We start from the raw sequence: 26,870 nt of genomic DNA on the forward strand, positions 1-26,870 counted from the left end.
CAAGATCATGATCGGAATCCTATAATATCATCATGTGGATAACGAAGAAATGATTGTATAGACTAACATTATAAAGTAGATACCAGCCTTTTCTTAACATAAAAAAAGGCCTAGGAAGAGTTAGGCCTCAACTACCACTGCAATGTTGATTTGCGTGTGGTTAATGTCAAGCACTATTAGTTAATTTATTTTTAAAGCATTATTTCTCTTATAAATATGCATTTTAATGGTAACAAGAGGACTAATGGTTCATTTGACTCCACTCTGCGTGAAATCAGACAGTATTTAACCTAAGAAATCCGTCAGTAGGAAAAAGTGTTTTTTTTTTCAGTGCAGCTACAATTCCTTATCTGGAAAAAAATAGAGAAGAACAGAGCCGAAAAGTTACTTTTAATACCACAAATCCCAGAACGTGCCAACAGTGTGGGCAGTATTTATGGTAGCTAAGGAACTCTGAGAATCATAATTTTAAAAGTAACTTTTCTGAATTCTGGGGAGGATAACAGTTTTATTCTTATTTTGGATATGAACCATATAAACATCTTGGATGCATTATAATTCATCTCCAAGATGTTTTTTCTTGAAAGCATCACCTGTCAGCTTCTCTTGGGCTTCTTTCATACCCTGGATGACTGCAAAAGAAAAGAAAAACATAGAGAACATTTGAATCAGTTCAGATTACATGATTGACAGAACAGTAGCCGCATGACTAGCTTTCATGAATTACTGAGGAAAATCCACATACAAGAAAATTTGTTATATGTGCAAACACAGGTTTTTCTCCATTGCTTTTATCCTTTTTTCTTCCTATTTCTTAATTAATATCTCTCCTGATTCCATTCCTACTCCCTCCCGCCTTCATAGCCACTGAGTAAAGAACATTAATAAATGTAGGAGAATTTGGTGGTCATACCAAGTGAACACACAATAGCAAATGAGTTTATGAGGAAGTGACAGGAGAAGCAACATGTTTGTCGGTTTTTCAGATTGAGGATACTGGGCTTAAAACTGTTGTTCTGTTTGTCTCTTCTCAGTTTCATCATTCCTCCTCCTAGCTGCTATTATGTGTTCAGAAGCTAATACAGTAGAATGGACTTCTGATGCTTGAATGAATCCCTGAACTCACTGTTGATAGAGTCAACTACCAAATGGCTTGGAAAGTAGACTGCTAGCCTCACAGAGCTTATTAGAACAGCCTTTTTCAACCTTTTCTGTTTGTTTGTTACCTTGGGAGGAATTCGTACTAAATAACTTCCAGGTCTCATAGAACCCTATAAAATTAGTGTATCCACACAGCTAAAAAGTAGTAGTTTTTCTCCCTAGTCAAAATCTCACAGAACTAGCAACATCTTACAACATTCTGTGGCTGCAGGTAACTTTGACTGAGAACCCTGGTTTAGAAATAGGATGGTCAGCATGGGCCTCCAGGTGATTCTGGGTTTCAGCTCTCATAAGCACCTGCTAGCACAGCCAATAGTAAGTGATGATGGGAATTGCTATCCAACAACATCTGGAGAAACACAACTGCCATCCCTCACCTAGATTTAGCAAACAGGGAGTTTCTGTTGAGAGATCATTGGGTGGTCCCAGGACATAAAAGCAAGTTTATGAGGAATCATCGTTTTGGGGAACATAAATGCCATTGGCCTGAAAAGGAAGAGCCCTCTCCTCCCTCCTTCCAACTGTCATCTTCTGGCCTGAGAGGAGTGAATGGACAGGCCCAACGACATCGGCCGGCCTTGATTAAGAAAAAGCCCCTCCCTCCAGTCCATTTGCCTTGGTCCAGGCCTCAGAGGGAGAGAAGAATGCTGGACTGATTCCCCCCCCACCCACCATTCCCTCTCCATTTGTGTCGTGTCTTTTTAGATTGTAAGCCTGAGGGCAGGGAACCATCTATTATCCCTGTGTTGTAAGCCGCCTGGATTCCCAGTGACTGGGCGGCATATAAATAAATCCTATATTTTATTAACTACTGTTAATTCAAAACTAGCTACATTAAACATCAGCATTATTAGAAGTAGTCTGTAGAAGAGTCATATAGCACTTTGAGAGTAACTAAAGAAAGAAATTGCCAGCATGGAGCTTTCGTAGACTTCAGCCTGCTTCCTCAGATGGATTCAGTCCTCATTAGAAGTACATAGTAGAACGGCAAAGTGTCACCTATGATACAGCTTTATCTGCCTGATCCAGAAATTCTTTGTACAAGATTAATGAAATTGGAATCCTGTTGCTGCACTATGAGCTGCTGCACACTCTCAGGGTTCTGCAGTGGTAACAAAGGGAAAGCAAACAAAAAAATCTGCTGGCCCTGACTATCCATTTCTTCCAATTCCTTACTCCTTTTGCAACCGCAACCATTGTGACATTAGCTTTTCTCCTTCTGCTGCCTTCATCTACACTGGCATAGTTACACTGGCATAGTGCACCAACAGGATTTTGGTCATAGGTATACTTCCCAGATATTTTATGTGCCCCCCTGGGCTCCTCCCAGTCAGCATTTGATCACACACACACACACACACACACACACACACACACACAGAGATTAACCAAAAAAATAGAACTGTCGCTCCTGGAAGATTTCTGAAAAAGTGATTTTCCTTTAAAACAATACATGGACTTCCCATACCTTGCTCCCCTTTCTCCCCAAAAGGGGATTTGGACAACCAGAAATAGACCTCTAACCACTTCTGGGTTTGTCATGGGGGCTAGTGCCCCCAATTTTCAGCCTTCAGATTGCCAGTTTGCCCACCCAGCATTAGATCTGGAGTATGACGAATACACATGAAGTCACTTTTGTCTCATGTTTAGAAGATAAAAAACAGATGTCTGAATCTGAAATATCAAACAACTGTGCTGGGGCCATAGTTCTTAATTTTTGTACTTTATATCCCACTAATCAGTCTTTTAGAAAACTTGGGTCCCACCATGGCAGAAACCAAAAAACTCCATTTTCCAAGAAGAACATACAGTAAATACATTTATCAACATTTTGTTATTATATTTAGTCTTCATAGTAAGTTTTAAGGACACAAAAAATGTATTGTTGGGCGTAATAATAATTGTAGCACTAGCTAAAAATTGTCATGAAACCGCAGAATCCCATCTACATGACTTCTGTATTCTGTCATGGTACACTGGTTGAGAACCACTGTATTAGGCACTGCATCATATCTTAAGGGGGCAGCTCAGAATAGCTGAATCTGTAGTATATTCACCAAAGAATCTACTGTATTTGTAAGGCATGTTTCTTAAGTGAGAAAGGGGTCAGCCTTTACTTCTTTTGCAAGCATGGAGCAGAGTACTGTATATAACAAAACTGATAGGGAACCCAGCACCATTGTAAAGCCACTTTGATAGCCTTGGCTGAAGAGCGGGGTATACATAAATTATCCTCCTCCTCCTCCTCCTCCAATATTCTAGACTTTTCCTTATGCTCATTTCTGGCTGCTTCCTCTAATGCCTCAGTGAATATCCTATTGGAGACTCTCCTGGTGTTCCCCAGGAGCAGCTTTTGGGGAGAAGAGGAACAAAAGTTCTTGTATGTACCAAGAACCAATGGACAAAAAACCCTTTGATTTCTATGTATCATACAAAGAGCCTTCCAGAGATGATACTCTCCATACATGTTAAGATGCTTTCCAGAAGGCCACAGACAATGTACTCCAACACATCTGGGACACCTGGCTGAAGAGAGCTGATACAAAAGCTGATACAGATACATCAATATTTTGATGGTTTTGTTTTTATAATACTGATTTCCCAGTAATGGAGCATCAAGGTTCTGCCTCCATGTTCTTCTCTGTTCTTGTTTATGTGCCAGTCTAGTATTGCACTAACAAATTAGACATCTTTAGTGAAAAACAAATTGCTACAAAGCTGTCATGGCCAAGGCTATCTGAGCAAAAGCTTATTTAAATGTAATTTACACATACCTTGGTCAGCATTGGTATAAAAATACTTGTAGCTGGGATTTCCTCTTTCATTTATGATCTCTGGATGGACTTTTCCACTAGGATCTAGTAAACAGAGAATAGTTAAAACGTTTATGGAGCCAGTTGCATCATCAGGCTAATTCAGCAAAACCAGGAGGAGAGGAATTCAACCTTCTAAAGCAAGTTTTTCAGTGGCGTGAAGAGCTACAGAAAGAAGGAGAGTGATGGGGAAATCCAATTTTCCTAGTGGGACTTTGGTTAAATAAAATGTGGTTAAAAGTTATGAACAATTATACTTATGCCTCACACACCCATGAAAAGGATTCTGGGAATATAACCACCATCAGGGCTAAAAGCTTCATCCTTGGGTTCCTCTTCATCCTGCAAAAGGAGGAAAGTAAAACAACGCTGGTAATACAGTACTTCCAAAATAAGAATATGGCTGCATCTCCACTGCAGAGATAATGCAGCTTGACACTACTTCAACTGCCATGGCTCAATGCTATGGAATCATGGGATTTGTAGTTTGTTGTGGCACTAGAACTCTGACAGAGAAGACTAAACCCCAGAATTCCATAGCACTGAGCCATGATAGTTAAAGCAGTGTCAAACTGCATTATTTCTGTAGGTCAGATGCAGCCTATCTCAATTTACTGTCAAAAGGGAAGCAAAAATACACCATGTAGGAAGCCAAAGGTTCAATCCCTAGCATGTCCAGGTGGGGCTATGAGAAACTTCTAAATGAAACTCTAGAAATGTATTCCACTCGGTATATACAATATTAAGTTGGATAGAAAGAGTAATAGTAACTTTCTGTGTTTCTAAAATGATCTTCAGTTGAACATGATCATAGTTACAGCAATTACAAAACAAATTGAAAAATTGCAACACTGCTTGTACTTTTCAAAAATATTTTTATGGAAACAGTAGAGTATAATTTTAAAATTTTAGGACTATAATAGTCCATCCCATTTTTTAATAGTTTGTAGTGCAAAACAACAAATCAAAGGTGCCCCCGCATTCTGTTTTACAGTTATATTTTCCATACCTACATATGGATATTTATGCTTGCTGAGAGGATATTAAATTGCAACTGATCTGAGTTAAAGAGCTTTCAGGAAAGCTTACAAGGTGATTGGGGTAGGAATTCTCAAATTCTGAATCATAGCGGCTAACTGAAACTCACCTCAAGATTCACCATCACAAAGTTATGGGCAAGCTCTGAGATTTCCTTTGATTCTGCAAACTTTGGTTTTAAAGCTAAGGAAGTATAAAAAATGAAAATTAAATCAGGCAACAATAAACAAGTGCCAAGCACACTTAAACACTTAGATACAGGCTAAATTAGATCCCACAGAAATCAATGTGAGAAGTCATGATTAAGTAATGTTAGTAATGATTTCAACAGGAATTTCATCTACAGTCATGTGAGCATTTTCCTAGTGTAATCACACCAACAGCAGTAGGGGTTACTTGCGACTAGGAGTAAATTGTAAATGCAGTGAGTTTTGTCAGGATCAAATTCATATTTTTTATATGCATTGCTTCTAAAGCACAGCGTTTCTTCTAACCATGATGATTGCAAGCCTAGATGCACTTGCTTGAAAGTCTGACTGAACCCAGATGCTTTTTTCTAAGTAGACATTTATAGGAATGTCATTTATAGGGATATACTGTCAGTCAGTTCCATGAAATTACATGGCCACAGTTTAGTAAAAAAAACAAACCACCTTGGTCCATGTATTTCAGTAAGATAATTTTAGCTGATCAAAATCTGCCCAGTTAGTAATTGAAATATCTCTTTCCTCTCATTACTTTTCACAAACAAGTTCTTATTTATATTTTAAAAAAGTTAAATAAAACAGACATTATACAGTATAAATAAAAATGTCAAACTTGTCTGATAGTTTGCTGGTTTCAAGAATCGGTTCAGGAATTGGCAAGGGGCAGCTTGATGGTCCATCCCGTCTCTGGCCTCTCCTGGCCCCAAAATCCCTGGCCCAGCCTCCTTACCAGCTTCTTTGGCTGCTGACTGGGTTCACTGTGCCTTTTTAAAAAGTTTCCATGGCCGGGGAGGCCACAGAGCAGCCAGGAAGAAGGTCACAGGGCTTCTGGCTTCTCTGTGACCTCCTTCCGGTCTCCCTGGCCACAGGACATTCAAAAAAAGATGCAGGGAACTTGGTCAGCAGCCAAAGAAGCCAGTAAGGAGGCCAGGCTGGGGATTTGGGTGCCAGGAGAGGCCAGACATGGGCCAGGCTGCCAGTGGGAACCAGAGCGCATTCGAATCTGATTTCCATCTACCTGGTTCCCACTTTGGCTGAATCGATTTATTTCTAAATAAATTGATTCAGCCCAATAAACACCCCATCTTACCTGTATCTTTTGGTTAAATGGGCAAAAAGCATGCCCCCCCCTTTCTGAATCAATTTCTGAAATCAGATTCAGTGGGAACCATGCCCATTTAACCTGGCTCATGATCCTGATTTAAATGTAGTGGGAACAAGGCCTTAGTGTGGCATGCAACTGTTTTATTGATGGTAACTATTTTGTGTCTATAATAATATGGTTTTATGAGCTTATATATTAATGTTTTAGAGTAACTATAAAATTATATCTTTTACAGATGCCTATCAACTTAAAGTTGTTGAATTGGTATGAAAAATGATTCATTTCTTACCCTTGCAAGCACCACACCAGGATTTGTGAATGATTATCATGAGAGGCAACCCACTAAAAAAACAGAAAAAGAGAGAGCATCATTTAAACACACAATTATGATATATGAACACATTTATAGCTGCAATGCTAAACATTTGAACTATGGGCAATGCACACTGAAAATTATGGAGACACAATTTGCACAAGCAAATCTATTTGTAGCAAGCACTATCATCTTGTTCTATGTTTTTTATTTTATTGTTCTTTCTTTTGTATGTTGTTACCCGCCTCGATCCAATACAAGGAGAGGCAGGATATAAATAAATATTATTATTATCATCATCATCATCACAACAGTAATTTTAGACTGCTTATAAAGAAATCTTTATCCCAGTTCATATCTAACCGTATGTCACCGTACTGAAGATAAGATGTTGTTCCATAAGCCGAAACCATCTAGACGACCACAGTTTGGGAACCACTTACTTAATGAGTGCGCCAGTGGTGCACTTGTTATGCCGGAGGGAAGCCATGTGGTTAGGTGGCTGCGGCTTTCCTTTGGCGGAAAAACGGGCACCAGCAGGGCGCCGTTTTTCAGCAGTCTGTACCGTGCCTATGCGTCAATTAATGCAAGCGAAAATTCACTTTCTTAGCTGCAGCATCACACTGCTGGTTCATATAACTCATTAACTCAGCATGAGTTCATACATCTGACTCACTTGCACAGATCTATTCTCAGCAAAAGAGATTGAAATCTAGAAGTAACATCCTACTTCATGCATAGGCATAGCCCTCATTTCAATTTTTCTAGCAGCTGAAAAATCTTGTTCTTTATTGTCAAATACTGTATAATTATCAGAATAACATTCTGGCAGACCAACATGGCATAGTGGTTTGAGTGTTGGACTATGATTTTGGAGACCAGGGCTTGATTCCCAGTTTGGCTATGAAACACACTGGGTGACCTTGGAGGTCTTTAAGAAGAGGCTGGATGGCCATCTGTCGGGGATGCTTTGATTGTGATTTCCTGCATGGCAGGGGGTTGGACTGGATGGCCCTTCTGGTCTCTTCCAACTCTATGATTCTAAGTCACGTGCTCTCAGCCTCAGGGAAAGAAGGAAATGGCAAACCTCTGAACTACTCTTGCCAAGAAAACTTCATGATAGGTTTGCCTTAGGGTCTCCATAAACTGGAAACGACATGAAGGCACATAACAGCAACAGACCAACAATCATGAAAACTTTTCTGAATCAAAGTACATATTACTGTTTCAAAAGCAGGCTGTTTGGATGTGCTTCATTAGAAAGGAATACTATTACTGTAATTGCAAAACACCCACACACAAAACACAAGTAGATATGTTTGGAATTGGACTCACATTACGAGTTTCTCATGCTCTGAAGAAATTACAAGTCTTTTTCTAAAAGATTAGGGACTGAATTCTCATTAAGGGCTCTTTCTACACCCCATCTTTAGGTTACGCCAAGCAAAGTTATTAAGGAATTAGGAGCTTAGTCCTATATAGAGGCATGTGTGCCAACTGCCAAAGTACATTGGGCATTTTGTTGTTGTTGCATGCCTTCAAGTTGTTTCCAACTTGAAGTTAAAGCGAACGTGCCATGGAGTTTTCTTGGCAAGATTCTTCAGATGGGGTTTGCTATTGTCATCTTCTGGGGCTGTGACAATGTGACTTGTCCAAGGTCACCCAGTGTGTTCCATGGCTGAGCTGGGAATTGAACTCTGGTCTCCAGAGCCAAAGTCCAATGCTCAAACCATTACGCCATGCTGGCTCCCTTAGGCCTTATTCCCCATAAGATTAGACAGAGAGTTCTGTTGAATTTGCTGTGGAGCACGGAACTGGGTTATATCCGTCTTAATTGCCCCCATCAGAAGAACAAAAGCAGTACCCAAGGCTCACAATGTAGAATAGTTTTACCTTCTTACATCAGAAAGTTATACATATAGTCACCCCACCCTGAATATAAAATTAATTCAAGATGCTGGTTCACAGTAAGACGAGCATTATGAGTTTTTGCATTTCTGTCTTACTAAGGTATTGCTACCACACGAATCTAACACCTGTTTAAGGTCACAGCATTACTGAACAATATACATAAGATGAATCTGTGTAAAAATACAACTTTATTGTATGACATACCTGGCAGCTGCCTCCTTTTTCCCATCTTCTAATGTCCTCCAATGAATATGATCTCCAAAACCTTGGTAGGAAAAAGGGATATACATTGCATAATGTAAAGCAATCACAGCAGGTAAAACTGTTTAGCGTATTTGATCACAAAGGAAAGTACTTCAAATGTAATACAGTAATATTCCTTAGAATATCTTCTGAATACATGAAGTCTAGTGAAGTTATTCTGGTTTGAGAAATGTCACCATAATTTGCGTTTTATCCATGCCTTCAGAATTACACCACTGAAATTCCAGGGCATAACCTCTATCTGAAAGCTGCTCTGCAAGTACATTTGCTATTGTTGTTATGCACCTTAAGTTTATGGTTTATTCCATTTTATGGCAACCGTATCATAAGGTTTCCTTCGGGAGATTTATTCTGAAGTTTGTCATTGCCTTTCTCATAGTCTCAGAGCAAGCACATAATTGCACTGTTTTAAGCATCAGGTGAAAAGCTATTTACAAAAAGCTTTAATAACTTGCATCTAATTAAAAACAGCTTGACAAAATGTCGATTCAGTCTACAGCTTTTGTAAGGAATACAGATTCTATGCTGGACCTAATTGGAATAGGAACTGGAAATAAGCCCACCAATACTATATTCCTTCTACAAAACTATGATGTGATCATACTTGGAATACTGTATACAATTCTGGTCACTGCATCTGAAAAAATTTTTGCTCCAAATATTGTAACCTTTCTTCACAGGGAAATTGCCCCAGGTCCTTGTTCATTTTGGTTATCCTTTTACACATCACCTGTAGAAAAGGGCAACCTAGAATGTGGAGCAACTTCCCTATGAAGAAAGTTTATAATCTTTGGGACAATGTTTAACTTAGAAAAAGACATGGCAGTGGTATATAAGAATAGGCAATAATGTGGATAAAGTAAAAGAGAGAACCCAAATATTAGGAGATTCTGAAATATTTCTTCACACAGCAGATTATTAGAGCAGTGTGCCTCAATACCAGTTGCTGGAATTTGCAAGTGGCTGTATGGCAGTGCAATTGTACTAACATCCTCATGGTAGGATTCCCATATTGAACTAAAGGGCCACTATGTGAAGACTGCTGATTAGACTAGCTTTTGGTCTGCACTACCAGGCTACCCTAGTTATATGAAATGACTCCATTTGAATTCAGCTGGACTTGCTCTGAACTTAGGGTTGCAGACTAAATCTACTTCATGTGATTCTTAACTGTTCTTACAACACAAATTGAGCCAGCTGTATTAAGTTCTTTCCTCCACTGGGGGAACCCTCTTAAAAGGTAACACATGGGGAAACCTAAATTAGGTCCCAGAGTGTTCATGCAGTGAACAATCAAGAGTTAACCTGATTCACTTGTTTATTACTATCACAATCACTCTCAGGGTGGTAGTGATGGTGGTATTATTATTATTATTAAGCAAAAAAGTTACAAACATCTATATATTCCTATTTAACTGCAGAATAAGTTGAATTGCACCAAGAACAGAACATTCCAAGTACATATGAACATGGTTATACAGTGCCACCTTTTCTTTATAGTTGCCAGCATAATAGAGTGATTTGAACTACGACTCTGGAGAACAGGGTTTGAATCCCTGCTTGACCATGGAAACCCACTAGGTGACCCTGGGCAAGTCACATTCTCTCAGCCTCTGAGGATGGCAAGGGCAAACCCCCTCTGAAGAAACCTGACAAGAAAATCTCATAGTCCCCATCCTTTTAATCTCTATCCAATTTAACCTACTACCTTTAATTCATTAGCTCTTGTATGGGTACGTGAGCATATACTTTGTGTGAATGTTGTAATCACTTTAATTGTATCAATACATTCTAACTTGCAAAAAGAAAAGAAAAGAGAAGTAGTAAGCTTCACCCAGTTTGGTGGTGTATTTCCTAAGCAAGCATGCATAAGACTGCAACTCACTCAAAGGATTATATGGGGGCAAGCAGAGATAAGAACTGAGACAAGCCAAAAAGCAAAATGCTAGAAAGTAGACAGGTCAAAGTTTAATGGAGGAGACAGGATGGAGTTTTCCAGAGGGAGCTCACACATTTACTTTATTACCTTTAAAGGGTATCATACACAATGATCTTCAAACACTAGAAGATAGTTCTTTATTGATACATATTGTAACTAGAAATAAAAAGCAATCAATATTTTTGCAGGAGTTTGTAAAAGCTTTTCTGTGGTCATGTCCTACATTTGGTGGTGCCTTGTCCTCCTTTGTAGTTATGACATCTGGTCACCCTGCATATATATAAAACGTGTGTGTATATGAAAACCTTTATATAAATAAATAAAGGTTCATATTTGCAGGAAGACTAGATCTCCTAACTGCAAAAGAGGACAAGGCACCACCAAATGTAGGACATGACCAAAGAAAAGCTAAAAACTTCACCACTCTCATATAACAGTAAATGGAAATCCATGCCTCCTTAGTGTGTAGTTTTAACTCTGCTTTAACTTATGTTTTTATATTAATAATGTTTAATATTAAAAAAAACTTTTGTAAATTAATGTTTTTACTTCTGCCTTTTAAAATTATTCTGTCTTTTTAAAATTATTGTAACCCAACTTGAATCCCATTGTGGGAGAAAGGCGGGATACAAATCCTTGAAATGAAAGGATTAATACACACAAACACACACAGAGGAAGCATGGAGTCCCATTTAGATGAGGGTGGAGAGGTTTTTATTCAGCTTTTCTTTGGTCATGTCATACATTTTATATACAGAGAGAGAGAGAGAGAGCATACATTTTATATGAAAGTATACATTTCATATGAAGTGTTCATATATATATATATATATATATATATACACACACACACACACGGAGTATACCTTTTATATGAAGTATACTTTTTATATGAAGCATTATACTATGTATATACACACACACATATAGTATACATTTCATACTTTTTATATGTGTATATATATATTAAGTACACTTTTCATATGAAGTATAATACATTTTATATGAAGTATTTATATACAGTATACATATATATGAAGTATACATTTCATATGATTTTATATAGTATACATTTCATATTAAAGTATACACTTTATGTGAAGTATTATACAGTATATATAAATATATATGAAGTATAATTTCATATGAAGCATTTTATATATACTGTACTGTATATATATACACACACACTTCATACGAAGTACTTATATATATATATATATAAAGTATACATTTCATATGGAGTGTATATGTGTGTGTGTATATGTGTGTGTGTATATATATATATATATATATATATATATGAAAGTGTGAGAACCTTGTATTCCTATTTGCAAGGACTATCAAGGGAGGGAGGGAGCCTGAGGGAACCCAAGCCCACCGGGCTGACCTTTGGCAAGGGCTCCTCCGGCGGAGACCTGGGTCTGGCAGAGGGAGGCGAGGAAGAAGAGGGCGGCCAGGGGGACCTTCATGGCGCCAGAAGAAGAGGGAGCTGGACGAGGATCAGCCTCTCCTCTCCATTTAAAAGCAGGCAGGAAGTGATGCTCTTCTGTGGGAGGCGCCATGGATTCAGATCCGGGGCAAACTGTGAGGGGAAGAGGAAGAAGAAGAAGAAGGAGGAGGAGGCCATTCTCACGTTACTTAGATGCGAGAACCATCTCGCGTGTCTGCCTTCCTTCCGACTTGCAGGTATTGTATGCAGTCAGTTTCCGCACTGGAGAGGTAACCCAGTTTGGCACCGCTCTAACTGCCCCTTGCTCAGCGCTAGGGAATCCTGGCGGCTGTAGTGTTTGTGAGGCGTTTAGCCTTCTCTGTTAGGGAGAGCTCTGGTGCCACAATGAACTACAGTTCCCAGGATTCCTTAGCACTGATCCAGTTTCAAACTGGACTATTTCTGCAGTGTGTGCTTTGGGCCATAGTCCAGCGCTCAAGCCATTACTCCAGACAGACTGGCTCTTCGTCTACCTAACCTACAATTCCACAACCTACAAAAAAACTACGACTCCCAGCATACACCGCTTCCTCAGAAGTACGCGAGGCTTTAGGGTCCACAAACTGCGCTCTTTAGATTTGGACTTTAGCTCCCAGAATCCCAGTCTATTGGCCAACATGGCTGAGGCTTCTGGGAGCCGTAGTCCAAAAAAATCTCTTAAAGGCACAGTTTGTGGGGAGACTTATGCAGATGAGTCTGCGTTTCCGTCCAATCGGGGGAGAGGGGCGGAGCCAAAATCATGTGATCCGAGGCCTTTTTAAAGAAAAACCTCGGGCCCCCTTCCCTCCCTCCCTCCCTCCTCGGAGCCGCCATTTTGTTCTTGCCGCGTGTGTTTCCTGCGGAGGGTTCGACGGACTGAGGTGAAAACTTCCTGCCTGAGCCCCCTCCATCAGCCCCCTTCCTTCCCTGCCGCTGCTCCTGCGCCCCTCATGGGACCCCGAAGGCCCAAGGGGCCTGCCCTCTCTCCCCACTCACCCACCCACCCGAGGACGGTGGCCCAGGAGCCAAGGGAGGAGAGTGGGCCTGCCTGGCCAGCGAGCGAGCCTAGGAAGGGGCCTAGCCTTGGGATCCCCATTGACAGGCTTGCCTTCCTGGAGGAAAGCTCCAGGCCTTTTATTATACTATTGTTCCCCTTGACAGGGGCTGTCGTTGTCGTTGTCGTTGTTGTTAATATCCCCCTGTAGGCCCAGATGATGAGACTGAGGCTGTGGTACTTCAGACACATCATGAGAAGTCACGACTCATTGGAAAAAACAATAAGGCTAGCCAAGGTGGAGGGAAACAGAAAGAGAGGAATGGGCTCTTATGAAAGAGATCCTGAGTATGAGTTTGAGGAGTTGAGCAGAGCGCTGGAGGACAGAGGGTTGTTGTTAGTATTTGTACCCTGCTTCCTCCCCAAAATTGGGTTTCAAAGTGGATTACAGTCTAGAAACACACTGTTTGTTTCATTTGTATGCTGCCTTTCTTCCCAAAGGGGCCCAAGGCGGCTCACAGATAAAATTAAACATACTGTATTTTAAAACCTGAGTAACATTAAAAACAATTAAACTCATCTACACACAGTATAAAACCACATGAAAATATAACTCCTTCCCTCTGAAGTGTCAGCGAGGGCTATTTCTTTTAACAAACAGGAACCCGCCCCTTGGTTGCCCCCCTTTTCCCCTTCCCTTGTTGTTGCTGTGTGCTTCCAGGTCATAGATCCTAGAGTTGGAAGAGAGACCTCAAGGGCCAGTCTAGTCCAACCCGCTTTTGCCATGCAGGAATACTTGTCGGTTATGGCGACCCTAAGGCGACTGTGTCATGGGTTTTCTTGGCAAGGTGTGTTCAGAAGTTGTTTATTGTTGCCATCTTTGAGGCTGTGAGAGTGTGGCTTGCCTAGGGTCACCCAGTGGGTTTCCATGGCTGAGCAGGGATTCGAAGCCTGGTCTCTCAGTGCCTGCGTCCAACCCTCAGACGACTGCACCACTCTGGCCTCTTCCCAGTTGTTATTTATGTGCCTCCGGGTCAATTATGTTGACCCTGAGTTGAATCTGTCATGGGGTTTCTTGATAAGTTTCTTGAGGGTTGTTTCTGGCTAATGGTGACCCTAAGGCAAACCTATTTCTTGTCAGGTGTCTTCAGAGGAGGGGTGTCATGGCCATCTTCAGGCTGAGAGAGAGTGACTTGCTTAAGGCCACCCAGTGGGTTTCCATGGCTGAGCTGGCATTCAAACCCTGGTCTCCCCCAGACCACACCACTCTTGCCCCTTTTTCATCCATAGAGGTGGATCATATTGTTGACTGGTTTCTCTTTCATTCCTTTAAGATTGAATTTGAGGGAGCTTCCCGAAAACCTCTTAGTGCTTCATAAAGGGCCTTGTTTCCTCAAAAATGTCCCCCCTTCTAGAAACTAGAAGACTAGAGCCTAGTCTCTAGGAGTTGATAATACATAGTCTTTTTGCCCACTGTGTATGTACCATAAAGTTTCCTTACATTCATTTCCATAAGATTGTGGAGAGTTTGTTTTTTTCCTTTCCCCCCAAGCAGGCATAGGTTCCATTACATTAGCGTTAGCATGTTGTAAGATAGTTGTTGCTGCTGTATGTCTTCAAGTTGTTTCCGACTTATGGTGACCCTACGGTTTCCAGTCAAGTTTCTTGCGGGCATGTGTATGTATGTGTTGCCATTGCCAACTGAAGCTGAGAGTGTGTGATCTTTTTCAGGGTCACACAGTGAGTTTACATGGCTGACCTGAGATTCAAATCCTGGTTTCTATAGTCCTAGTCCAACACTCAAAGCACTATGCTGGCTTTCATTGTAAGACAGGCACTTATGTTACACAGATTTTTACGTCTGCAGTACCATACCTGTTTGTTTTGGGCAGCAAGGGTGCTGAAGTTGTAGTAAACCTTTCTTCAGGGTCCTTAGTAGCAGCAGCCAGACTTCTCAGACATTTGAAACAAGGGTGTGGGAAAGAGCTTTCCTCCATTGAACTTGGTTCCCCTGTGTCCCAGTTCTCCTTGTAAACTTTCTTCTGGAAATGACCTTACTTACTCGTTCCATGCCCTTCCGAAGATGCGCCAAGCATTCTATCGGTCAAGGTTGAAATAAATACCATTTTTATTATGTCTTTGTCTCCTTTCTAATCTGAACTTTTTGGAATTGTATATTTGTCAAGTCATTGATAAAGAAATTGTGATTTCTTGTTTCTGAGAACATTCCCCCCTCCCTTTTTTCAACTCATCAGAGCAGTTGCATTTTGGGTGCTTTGTTTTGTTTATTACCACATGTGAAATCAGGTTTCACTCTCATTTTTCACACACACACACACACACACACATATATATATATATCAAATTCCAGTTCACAAAGATTAAGCTGATTAATTAAGAATTCCTTTACATCTTCACAGGTGGTTAATGTCTTGTAGAGAATTAGATGACATACCCAATTTTTAACTTTGCTGAAATGGGTATGGTAAGATATAGAACTCTGGAAAAAATTAAAAACAAACAGATCTCATCTGTACACTAGTGTGAACAAACCTCAGATCAAATACAGTGTGATGATTTAATTGTTATTTGACTGGTGTAGCTCTGTTGGACTTTACCTCAGTTTCTAGATACACTTGAATCTGTAGGATTTTATGCTATGCAGTTAGAGGCAGGCGTTAATTCAGGATAGATTCATTTACTATATGACAAAGTAAACAGGTTGAGGGGGGCAAAGGTGTTTTTGTTCTAGATACTGAATTAGTTCACTGTGAGTGGACAGGAGATTTAGTCTGCAACTCCTAGATCATACATATGCCTGTACTTTTTCCTGTCTTATTGATGCTGCTCTTTCCTGTGGAGAAAAGCACATGCTTTATTTAAAAACAGTACTGTGCATGCAAAAGTAGTTAGCATTAGAGAGAGAAGCATAGCAGTGGTGGGACAGGAAAGGACTGTTCCTTTCCTGAAGATAGTCCAATCTTGGGGAGTCAGAAGAGGAATTAAGTCGATCAGCCACCTTCCTCCAATCTTCAAGAGAAGCTGGTTTCAAGAATGGGAATAATAGAACTATACTATTGAGCTTGCTTATATTTAGATTGTATTACAATACTGTACATATATTTGGTTTTAACAAATGGTGAATTGGCTTTGACAGATGGTGAGCTGTTTTAAAAATTAAATCTAGGCATGTTGTAAACCTAGCCAGTTTCCTTACTTTTCAGATAAAACAAGATGAATCAAGAAAAATTGGCGAAACTTCAGGCTCAGGTCCGAATAGGTGGAAAGGTATGAATAATAAATATAGAAGTACTGTATTTTTCATTAATTATTGTATGTATGTATGAAAGATATAGACAATAAGCATATATACATATATCAATATTTTGTATATTCTTAAGGTGTTATTGAGCACTTTTTCAGGCTGCTTCCCATTCTGATACACACTTGCTGTGTTAGGGAGGTAGTGGTGGCAGTGTTACTTCAAAAGAAGATAGTTGCATGTTCTGTTATGGAGCTGTCCTCTGCCTATGTCTGCTAAAAGATCCCTTCCATTCCAAGTCAGAGAATTGTATGGTTAAATAACTAATATAGTACGTCTTGTGATGCCCAAGTGTACTGACAACTTGTTTCTAAGGCTGTTTGCTGATCCCTTTTTGGCTCATCTGCTAAGGAAAAGGCAACACAAGTTGTTTGTACCTTTGAAACTGGAAGGCCATTAAAGACTGAGAAACAGCATCAACATGTTATCATGTACCGTACCCTCATGTTGTCTCCTTTCTCTGCCATGGAATGGTATGATGGTGTCAAATGGAATGATACCACTATTTCTTCATCTGTGTTCTGATACATCAACAAGCATCTTTCGAAATAGGCTCTTGCCTATAAATTCCCATGTTGAAGTATAATGCTTAAGGTGTTATAGGATTCCTTGATACCTTGATGTAATAGATATGTTTTTCTTCATCTAAGACCAACATGTGTTTTCTTTACTGTGTCTCTTAGGGTACAGCTCGTAGAAAGAAGAAGGTAGTACACAGAACAGCCACAGCTGATGATAAAAAACTTCAGAGTTCACTGAAAAAATTGGCAGTAAATAATATTGCTGGTATTGAAGAGGTACTCCAGTATAAATATCTTCTGTCTTAAATGCTTGGTTCTTTCTGTAACCCCAGAAATCATGTGACATGATTCATTTTGGGTTAACATAGAGGAGAGATGGTTAAGGGGCCTGTAGAGCATGTGAATCGGGGGAAGGCAGATTAGATTGTTTATCCATACTGTAAACCATTTTTTCTGGTCCATGTCAACCTTACCCATTTTTTAAAAAAGGTATGATTTACTTGTGATGACTTCACTTGTGAAAAAGAACATTATTGTATGTAGTGTAGTTTCTTCTACAAATTTAATCAAGAGATGGAGCAGATAGGTAGCTAGGAGCAGCCTCTGGCCCCGATCGGCCCAGGACCATGGTGACTGCATGGCCCACTTGCAGAGTGGTCTGCCTCTGCGGTCCCAAACAAGTTGCGAAAGGAACTGTTTTGCCACTCTATTCCAGCGGCTGCAGGCAAAGCATCGGGCTGCTTTGAGGGCACGCATCATCTGCATGCAATGCCCCCAAAGCAGCTGGAAGCCATTACTTCTAGCCCTGTTTCTGTTTTGGTTTTATTTTCCAAGTCTCTTGAATGATTAAGGACATGCATTTCATAACCCATGTTTCTGCATTTATTATAGAGCTTAAACACCCATTAAAACAGTTTGTGTGGCAAAACAAATGTCCAAATCATGGAGGACTTTACAGTGCTTTCAGAAGGATGAACAAATGTAACAGCACTAGCTAATGAGGCATAATATGTGAGCTTGGATCTCAGTAAACCATTGAAAGCTAAAGACATGTACTGATTGCTTCCAAATCAAACTGGAAGACCTTAAAAACAAAAACATTCATATTTGGCTGCTTAGGTCCTAGAAGGTGAAGTGTAGGGAACATTTTAACTCTCATTATAAACTGGTTATATGAAATCTGCTCCGGACTCAAACTCACAAGTGCTGATATAGCCTGTGTTTACTAAACACAACATCCTCACATTTGGAATTTGCAATGGTTATGGTGGTTTGCTTCATTACATACTAACATAAACTTAAGTTGTGAGAGCATTTAATGATCCCCACCAAACCAGGTACAGCAGTTCATGGATGTTTGTTATACCAAGATGTTTGGTCCAGTATGCTCAAAGCGAGATGAGATTTGTGCCCTTTTCTTTGGTCTACTAGTCCATCTCTAATGGCCTCTTTCTGCCAAGCACTGATACCAACAGTAGAAGAATTGTTAGCTCTACTGATGAAGCCAGATAAAATTGATAAGAGGAGGAGGATGGTTGGGAAACAAAGAGTTCAGACTAGAGATGTAAAGGCCCAAATAGGTGTTTTTTTTTCTAATTTTTCCATGGGCCTTCACATCTTAATTTAATTCTGTTTTAATATACTATTTTTGAATGTTTTTAACTGTGGTGTTTTTTAGTGTTGTAAACCACCTTGGGAGAAGGGCAGGATATTTATTATTATTATTATTATTATTATTATTATTATTATTCACATCTCTAGTTCAGACATAATATCAAATCATGATACTTTGTTACAACAGTAAATCAGCTTTACTGTTGTTCCCATGCTCCAGCCTTTATTTTTCTCCAGCCTTTATGTATAATGGGAAGAAGGTAGAAGCTTCCTGCTTTAGTCAGAGAAAAAGACAATTTGCTACATTTTCTGTGGTTTGTCATCACGGTATCTCATGCAATGGTTTGTCATCAAGACAAACATCTGCTCCAACCATGCATTTCTATCAAACAGGATCAAACTATTTTGGCATCTTGACTTGATAGCAAACTGACTTGTCAGAAATTAGAAGCAAGAGCTTCGAATTTTCTCCCTACTTGAGAGGAGAGGAGCATCTGTACAAGTTTGAAGTTCACTAGTAATTGTTCTGTTAAGAAGAGACCATATTTCTAAACTGAGAGGCCAGTCTTTTATTATTATTATTCTTTCCTGGAAAACAAGGATTCAGTTGTAAGTCATTTCTGGACTCTGAACTTAAGCATTGCTAGAAACTGTTTCCTTTGAAATTAAGGGCTTATTCTAAGTAGTTTTACATCCTCTTTTTACAATTCATTTATGGGAAAGTAACTGATGTTTGAGTGTTGGACTGTGATTCTGGAAACCAGGATTTGATCCCCCAGTCAGCCATGAAATCCACTGGGTGACCATGGGCAAGTCACATGCTGGCAGCCTCAAGGGAAGGCAATGGCAAACCTTGGGACAAATCTTGTCAAGAAAACCCTATGATAGGTTCACCATAAGTCAGAAGCAACTTGGAGGCACACAACAACAACCCCTTATCTGAAATACTTGGGACTAGAACATGTTCTGGATTTCATATTTTGTGCATGAAACAAAGTTTGGGTAGATTGAACCATCAGAAAGCAAAGGTGCCACCATCTCAGCCACCCATAGGGACAATTTAGGATTTTGGAGTATTTTGGATTTCTGGATAAGAAATACTCAACATGCGATAGCGCTTAAAGAACAACATAGATAGATACAGGTACACCAGAATTACAACATTTAAACAAATTTAAAATCAGTTTTAAGATGTATTCCTTTAAGAGCATACTTTCATAATTGTAGTAAAGTAAATACTGAGAAATTATCTGCTAACTTCCCTACCCCTACTATTAATTTCTAATTTTGTTTTACATTTTTCACAATAAGATGAAATATAAAGGTCTCTGTACCTGTTTCTCTCATTATATAATGAGAGAGCTGTGTACTTTCTTCTTGCAGTTTAGCTACAATTAATGATAACTGATATAAAATCATCTGAAGTGGATGCACCAGTTATGTTTTAAATTTAATTCTCAGTGTTGTAGAAAATCTAATGCTCCCAATTTACAAGTGTCTGTATTTTATTACCATCCTTGCCGGCTTGGAAAAGGCTGTCAAGGCAGATCTTTTCTGACAGGCCTTGCCTAAATGACTCAGTCACCCCCACTGATATGGACTATCCTAATGACTACCCCATGATGTCCTGTTCTTGTTGTGATTTTAATTATTTTAACTGTATTTTACTATAGTTATGGTTATGTTAATTTGTTTTAAGGAGGGACGGGATAGTGGGATTTATTTTATTGTATTATATGTTTTTTACTGATGTAAGCCACCTCATTCTTTTTGAAGAGGCGGGATACAAATACATTTTATTATTATTATTGTATGCATTTTAAAATATAGTACATAAATCTCTTCCATTTCCAAGTTGGACTTATTGTACAGTTATTTAAAGCAAGTTATATTATAGATGCTCCTTTTTACAAAGTAAAAAAATAACATTTTTTCTTCCTTCATGATACTTACTTTTGTAAGATGTATTGATATTAATATATCTATTTTTAAAACAGGTGAATATGATAAAAGATGATGGAACAGTTATCCATTTCAACAATCCCAAGGTCCAGGCTTCTCTGTCTGCAAACACTTTTGCAATTACTGGTCATGCTGAAGCTAAACCTATCACAGAAATGCTCCCTGGCATCTTAAGCCAGCTGGGTGCTGACAGCTTAACTAGTCTCAGGAAGTTAGCTGAACAGTTCCCAAGGCAAGGTAGGTATCTTGAAATATGTGTTTGTTTTTCCCCCCTTAACACAAAGTGTCTTAAGTCCCATACAGACAGGCCAAAATAAAGCTGCTTCAGGTCACTTTGGAGGTATGCTGTTTACATGATGCATGTGTCCTAAGAATATGGAAACTGCGCCAAAGCTACGTTCCAGTCCTAAGGATTCTTAGGACGCACGCATCATTTAAACAGCATACCTCCAAAGTGACCTGAAGCAGCTTTATTTTGGCCTGTCTGTACAGGCCCTTAGTCAGGGAAAAAAACCTTCCTGCTAAGACCATGTCCTAGGATTTATGCTTTACAACTTTTTCTTGTACAAACATAATTTCTCTAAACTATTCTGCAATTTCTATAGTACAACTAATTATGATCGAATGCATGTATACTCAAAAAATAACTACCACTGCCTTTCATGAACTTCACTTCTATGTAATTGTGCTTATGATTGTAGCATTTAATTCAAACTGTTAATAATATATTTAATTTGTTCCAAAATTTTACAAAAGCCATGTAAATCGATAAACTATAATTTTGGAGTACCATAAATTTAATATTTCAGTGGACGTAGAAGATAAATCCTCAACTGTTTTAACGTGTGAAGAGTTTTATAATTGCCTGATTGGAGTTCTGCAGTGCAGTTCTGTGCATGTCTATTTGCCTCCATGAAATAAGTAAAATACCTAGAAGTCAGTCTTACTGAGTTCCTCCCAAGCACCTTTTCCTTATGCATGGTGTAATTACAGTACTACATTTTATTTTCTAGTGTTGGATAGCAAAGTACCAAAATCAGAAGATATTGATGAAGAAGATGATGATGTTCCCGGTAGGATTTGTTTGCTTAATCTAAAATTAATTTAATTTAAAAGTAATACAGTTTTTAATTAATTTTCACCTTACTAAATTCCATGACAATGATGTCTTTAATTAGAGAGGCCACTCTCAGGATTGAGCATAGATATTGGCCTGTTACAGACTGCCAAAATAAAGCTGCTTCGGGTCTCTTTGGAGGTATGCTGTTTAAATGATGCATGCATCCTAAGAATCCGGAAGCTGCACCAAAGCTGCACTCCAGTGCTTAGGAATGGAGTGTGGCTTTGACGCGACCTCCAGACTCTTAGGGCCCATGCATCATTTAAATAGCATATCTCCAAAGAGACCCGAAGCAGCTTTATTTTGGCAGTCTGTAACAGGCCATTGAAAGGCAGATGCTTCATAAAAGATCTCAGTGCATATATCTGCCTTGTGTCCATAAGGGAAATACATGTTGTGATCAGTGCTTATATTTAGCAGCTTGTCATGCAAATTACAGTCTCATTCTACAGTTGTTTGATAGAAAACCATGCCAGTGGTAATATTCTAGAGAGAACTGTCTGCAGAAAGAGTGAAACACAGAATTTTCCTATGAATGCTTTGTTTTCAGGTCATATTAAGCTTATGTTTTTAGTTTAAAAAGTTGATTCTGAGTCAAATTTACAGAGTAGACTAACCTTGTAAGAACAAACAGGACCAGAAAACTGGATAACTAAATTAATCAGTAGTTGGAGAACTACTCACCTTTGTATCTGCATTGGATAATCTTTTTTTTTAAACAGTCTTTTAGAAATTGTATATAAACTCCACTCCCTAAAGATGACTATGCACCCAACAGTCTTTTAGATCTTTGCATCTCGAATGTGAAAGTGTGAAGAAAGCTTTATAACTGTATTCATCCAAACATGGTTAGAAAGCCCTCTTCATACTTTCATAGTCCAGGCAGTAAGGATTCTAATGCTGCTAAACACATGGGAACATTTAAACATACATTTATACATTCATACATTCAAGCAAGCCCCTGAACAGGACTTAATGTTTTATAAGATACATAATTAATTACTGATCAAGTTTGAACCATTTAGTAACTGCCATACCACCCTGAATATCCTGGATTTTGGAAGCTGAGCAGTGTCAGGCCTAGCTAGTATTTAGATGGGAGATCACTAGGGAATACCAGGGATCTTCAGGTAGGGCTAGGAAAGAACACTGCCTTCAAATGTGAAGATTTGCTGGCAGTCAAAAGTTGACAGTGCTTGGTTAGATAGTCCAGTAGTCTGACTTGATATAAGCCAAAATCCCTTTGTACAAGAGATATGTACAAATGGAGCTCAGTTATTTTGCAAAATAATGTCTGAAGATTGTAGCTGATTACTGGTAGATAATTGAAAAATTAATATTGACAAGTTACAAATTGTACTTGCTGGCTGTTAGGCCGAGGTCTATTTTCTATAAACTGTACTTATGTTTATACTGACGTGATCAAGGCTCTAATGCCTGGCATGATTCCATTGGTGTAAACCCCACTGAACACAGAGGAATTTATTTCGTAGTAAACAAGGATAGCAAGGCATTGTAAATCATAAGTCAAAGGGCTCCCATGCTGCTTAATAGTAGACACAGAGACTAACAAGGTAGTTGTTCCAGAACTAAACTGGTGCATTTGTGAATTAGGGACCGAACAGACGGCCCGTAAAGGACAGCTTCAGGGCATCATCGGTGCTCAGCATTTACACACCACATGTCACGATGAAGCCTTGAAGCTGCTCGAAAGCCAGACAGCCACCAACACTCCAGGAGCATGGCGTTTACATGCCACTGGAGCGTCTTGAAGCTGGCTTCCATACGCAGTGGGAAACAAAAAGCCAGCTTGTTGCTGGCCAAAAAAGGAACGGATCTTACTCACTCCTTTTCCGGCTGACTTCAAGGCAGATTGGGGCCACAGCGTGTGTTCACCATGGCCCCAGTCCATCTTCAGTGGGAGCATTTCTTAGTTACCTCACAGTTAAAATGCTAGGCAGTAATGGACAAAAGAGGTCTTTTTCTAATTGCTTGAAATATTACAAATCTCTTTCCAGCAGCAGAATTGAGCAGACTGTAGGAGAAACACTTCCCCTCTACAGCCACTCGTGCACCAGCTTGTACTTGGAAGACTAGGAAATCTAATAAAGCCAGTTCTTGAGTGGTGCAGAGCACAGCAAGGGGCAGAAAAGGGCGGGGGGAGTCCTGTCAAACTGATGGTTGAATGCCACCGTGGTGGTATTTTTAGTCTTGTATTGAAATTATATGTCTAATGAAAACATTTTTCTTTGACACTGCTATTTACTGTTCCTCTGTTATGTATTTTTGTTTTTACAGATCTTGTAGAAAACTTCGATGAAGCATCAAAAAATGAAGCTAATTAATTCATTAATAGTTCTGGAAGTTGACATGGACTAGATTTAAGAAATCAGCTGTGTGGTTCCAAAGTTTTACAGAAACAATGAACATTACCCGTTTACTAGTTCAGTAATATAAAATATTTTGTATTTTAATTATGCTGCTTGTTCAGCATTTCCTTTCAGTCGATTTTTGCATTTTGCACTTCCTCCCAGGATCTACCTTTTCAGTTAAAAAGAAGAAATAAGACATTTTCAGTGCAGATTAAGGAGTGTGTGCCTGTGTGTGGATGTGTGGATGTCGTTTTATGTAACAGTTGAGAGGGAAATGGAGAACAGATATGTTTGACTCCCTTCTCCTTATAAAGTAGAAATAAAACAAGTCTTTAATTTGGTTACAGTAACTTTTCTTATTGCAACCAAGCAGTCTCATTAAACAGTGAAAAGTGAGTCTTACCTGTCCACATTTCATGTATTCCCAGTGCAGCTCATTAAGTAGCATTTGGGTTTAAAATAGTAAAAAGTCTTTATTGTCCATTTTTCATGAAGTCCAGATACTACTCACTAATTAGCATTTTGTTTTAATTTTCTGTGTTAACTATTGTGTTTGCAAATGTATTTCTCTTCCATATTGATGGTGTATCTGTGTAGTTTCCCATCAGCTAACTTTTGATTTTGAAGTGTACCAAAGACAGGATATTAACATGCATGTTTGTTTCAACATCTCTCTTAAAAAAAACCCACCACTTCAGAGCTTTTCCCCCTCTATAAAGCTCTTCTTCCTTCAGTTTAATACTTAACTTTCATTCACATGTTATGGGATAATCTACTTGCCTTGGATAAAAGCATTATTCTTTAAAGTGCTACCTGTCTCATACGAGGAGGTGCCAACCCTGCATCTGTGGCCTGCACTCTGTAAAGAGGCCAAATTATATGCTTGTTCAGGGTAGCTGGGAGAAGCCCACAGTATCTGTGATTGTGATAAAGGTTAGAGGTTATATTCTGCTCAGTGATGAATCCAATGCTTTGTGGTTTCTCCTTGGTACAATTATCTGTCTTTCAGTTAGATCCCTCTTTCAAAGTGCTGAGTGCTGTTCAACCCTTTTCATCTTGGCTAAGCAGTGCTCATCTTGACTTGTGGGTATATTTTTCAGTGGTATTACTCAACTTTTGATAGGAGGCTATCTTCTTTCCTCAGATTTTCAGTAGGAAATGGTGCATTGTTGTGCACAGCTAGATCATTTGTTATAAGATGTAAAACAGTTCTAGTGTTATAATTTAGCTCCTAAGAGTATGTGAGCCACTGTCTTATTTCCAGTCTGTAATCTGGAAGTATAGTTTTGATGATACAGAATGAACAAGTAAAGGGCCATTGGTTATGTAGCATTTGTACAGACTTTCCAACAAAAGGTTTAATCCATTGACTTTGAAGGTAACATTTCCTAAATCTTTGATCTGCATCCTACACTAGGTGGGTATAATTCTTACTGTCACATTTAAAAACAAAAAAACCTCTTCTGGTACGGAGAGGCTAGTGGCAGTATCACAGGTACAGTGCATTATTTTATAAACCCTTCCTCCAAACTGCTGAATGTGAAGCTCTTCCTTGCAGTTCTTCAAAGGTGCTTGATGTAATCTTTGCAGCTGATCATCACTGTACCCTTTGTCAAGGGCAACTGGCTTGGGAAAGCCATCTTTCTTATCAGCTTACTTTGGTGTACTTTTGAAACATATCCGCTTTCTGTGTAGATATATACATCCAGCAACTATACAGTTTGAGGCTCTCAGCATTCTAGTGACATCAAGCTGAACCACGAAAGCAGAGCTTGTAGTGGTTTGTCATCTGAACCGCTCACTTGATTTTATAGACTTGTTCAGTTTTCTTGTTCTATTTTATATAATACATGGATCTTAATAAAATAATTCAAAGGAGGCAGTGTTCCCTCTGGTGTGTCATCTCCTTCTCTCATCATTACTAATAGAAAAACATAATATGGATGTAGTTTTATCAGCATTGCACTTGTTACACCACAGTGTTTTAAAATTACAAGTTAAGGATCCCTTATCAAAAATACAAAGTGCTCCAAAATCCAAAACCTTTTTAATGGGTGGCTGAGATAGTAACACCTGAGGGTTCAGTGTTCTTTCATGCATAAAATTATTAAAAATATGTATAAAGTTACCTTCAGGCTATGTGTGTATAAAACATAAATGAATTTCATGTTTAGACTTGGGCCCCATTTCCAAGATATCTCATCATGTATATGCAAATATTCCAAAACACTCAGCTGTATTTACTTTTTCCGGCACACAAGCAAATGACAAACCTTCATCCTTGCCATGTCTTTGCTTCCTTTGAGACAGCAAATGAATAGAACATTTAATGGAGAATATGTACAGATTAATATGAATGACATTCACTTAAAATTTCACTGCTGTGCTTCTCTAATACTTTTTAAAAAATTTCACCCATTAATAATTATCAGTCTACAACACATAAACTTAATTTCTTGTGTAATAAGTATAAAATCAGTAACGTCTTCAGCAGAGTAAAAAGTTAACACTTGGGGAAAGGTTAGATTGCTTGCTTAAAAAAACAACAAATTTCCAGCTGTATACTTTTTAGTTGCCAATTTATTTGTAATCTTTATTGTTACTTTTGTTTGGAAAGGAGCAACCTACCTTACATAGTAGTTATTACTTTTACTGTATACAAAGAACTGTTCATTTTTATTTTTATTTTTGCTGACGTACTAAAGCTTATAGAAAACTATTAAACTGATAATTGAAGGTGTGAA

At 38.9% G+C, this 26,870-nt stretch overlaps 2 protein-coding genes across 4 annotated transcripts in view; one reads left to right on the plus strand and one right to left on the minus strand.

Moving 5' to 3' along the window:
- Positions 1-12,315, minus strand: part of TXNDC12 (thioredoxin domain containing 12) — an 18,384-nt gene extending 6,069 nt beyond the window's left edge. The window contains exons 1-7 of one of the 2 annotated variants that reach the window (XM_042462650.1): positions 12,141-12,315; positions 8,752-8,812; positions 6,613-6,665; positions 5,122-5,195; positions 4,247-4,316; positions 3,936-4,019; positions 533-632 (exon numbers count right to left, since the gene is read on the minus strand). In XM_042462650.1, the coding sequence (XP_042318584.1) occupies positions 553-632; positions 3,936-4,019; positions 4,247-4,316; positions 5,122-5,195; positions 6,613-6,665; positions 8,752-8,812; positions 12,141-12,315 (597 nt within the window). In that variant the 3' untranslated portion in view covers positions 533-552. Of the gene's footprint in view, positions 1-532; positions 633-3,935; positions 4,020-4,246; positions 4,317-5,121; positions 5,196-6,612; positions 6,666-8,751; positions 8,813-12,140 lie in introns of those variants that run through there. The other variant, XM_042462651.1, reaches the window with a different exon arrangement.
- On the plus strand, positions 12,311-26,870 carry BTF3L4 (basic transcription factor 3 like 4). Of its 2 annotated transcripts, none has more exons than XM_042462654.1 (6): positions 12,311-12,439; positions 16,440-16,503; positions 17,221-17,334; positions 20,670-20,871; positions 21,648-21,707; positions 24,053-26,870. In XM_042462654.1, exons 2-6 carry the CDS (start codon positions 16,450-16,452, stop codon positions 24,097-24,099), a joined length of 477 nt encoding a protein of 158 aa, XP_042318588.1. In that variant the 5' UTR covers positions 12,311-12,439; positions 16,440-16,449; the 3' UTR covers positions 24,100-26,870. The 2 variants fall into 2 exon arrangements, with proteins under 2 accessions (XP_042318588.1, XP_042318586.1); XM_042462652.1 differs by lacking the exon at positions 12,311-12,439 and adding an exon at positions 12,953-13,102.

Source organism: Sceloporus undulatus, chromosome 4 (genome assembly GCF_019175285.1).
Source record: "Sceloporus undulatus isolate JIND9_A2432 ecotype Alabama chromosome 4, SceUnd_v1.1, whole genome shotgun sequence".
Taxonomy (NCBI): Eukaryota; Metazoa; Chordata; class Lepidosauria; order Squamata; family Phrynosomatidae; genus Sceloporus; species Sceloporus undulatus.

Coding starts and splice junctions, on each gene's coding strand:
- BTF3L4 (XM_042462654.1), top strand. CDS start 16,450: ATGAATCAAGAAAAATTGGCGAAACTTCAGGCTCAGGTCCGAATAGGT. Junction 16,504..17,220: donor AGGTCCGAATAGGTGGAAAG/GTATGAATAATA, acceptor TGTGTCTCTTAG/GGTACAGCTCGTAGAAAGAA. Junction 20,872..21,647: donor TGAACAGTTCCCAAGGCAAG/GTAGGTATCTTG, acceptor TTTATTTTCTAG/TGTTGGATAGCAAAGTACCA.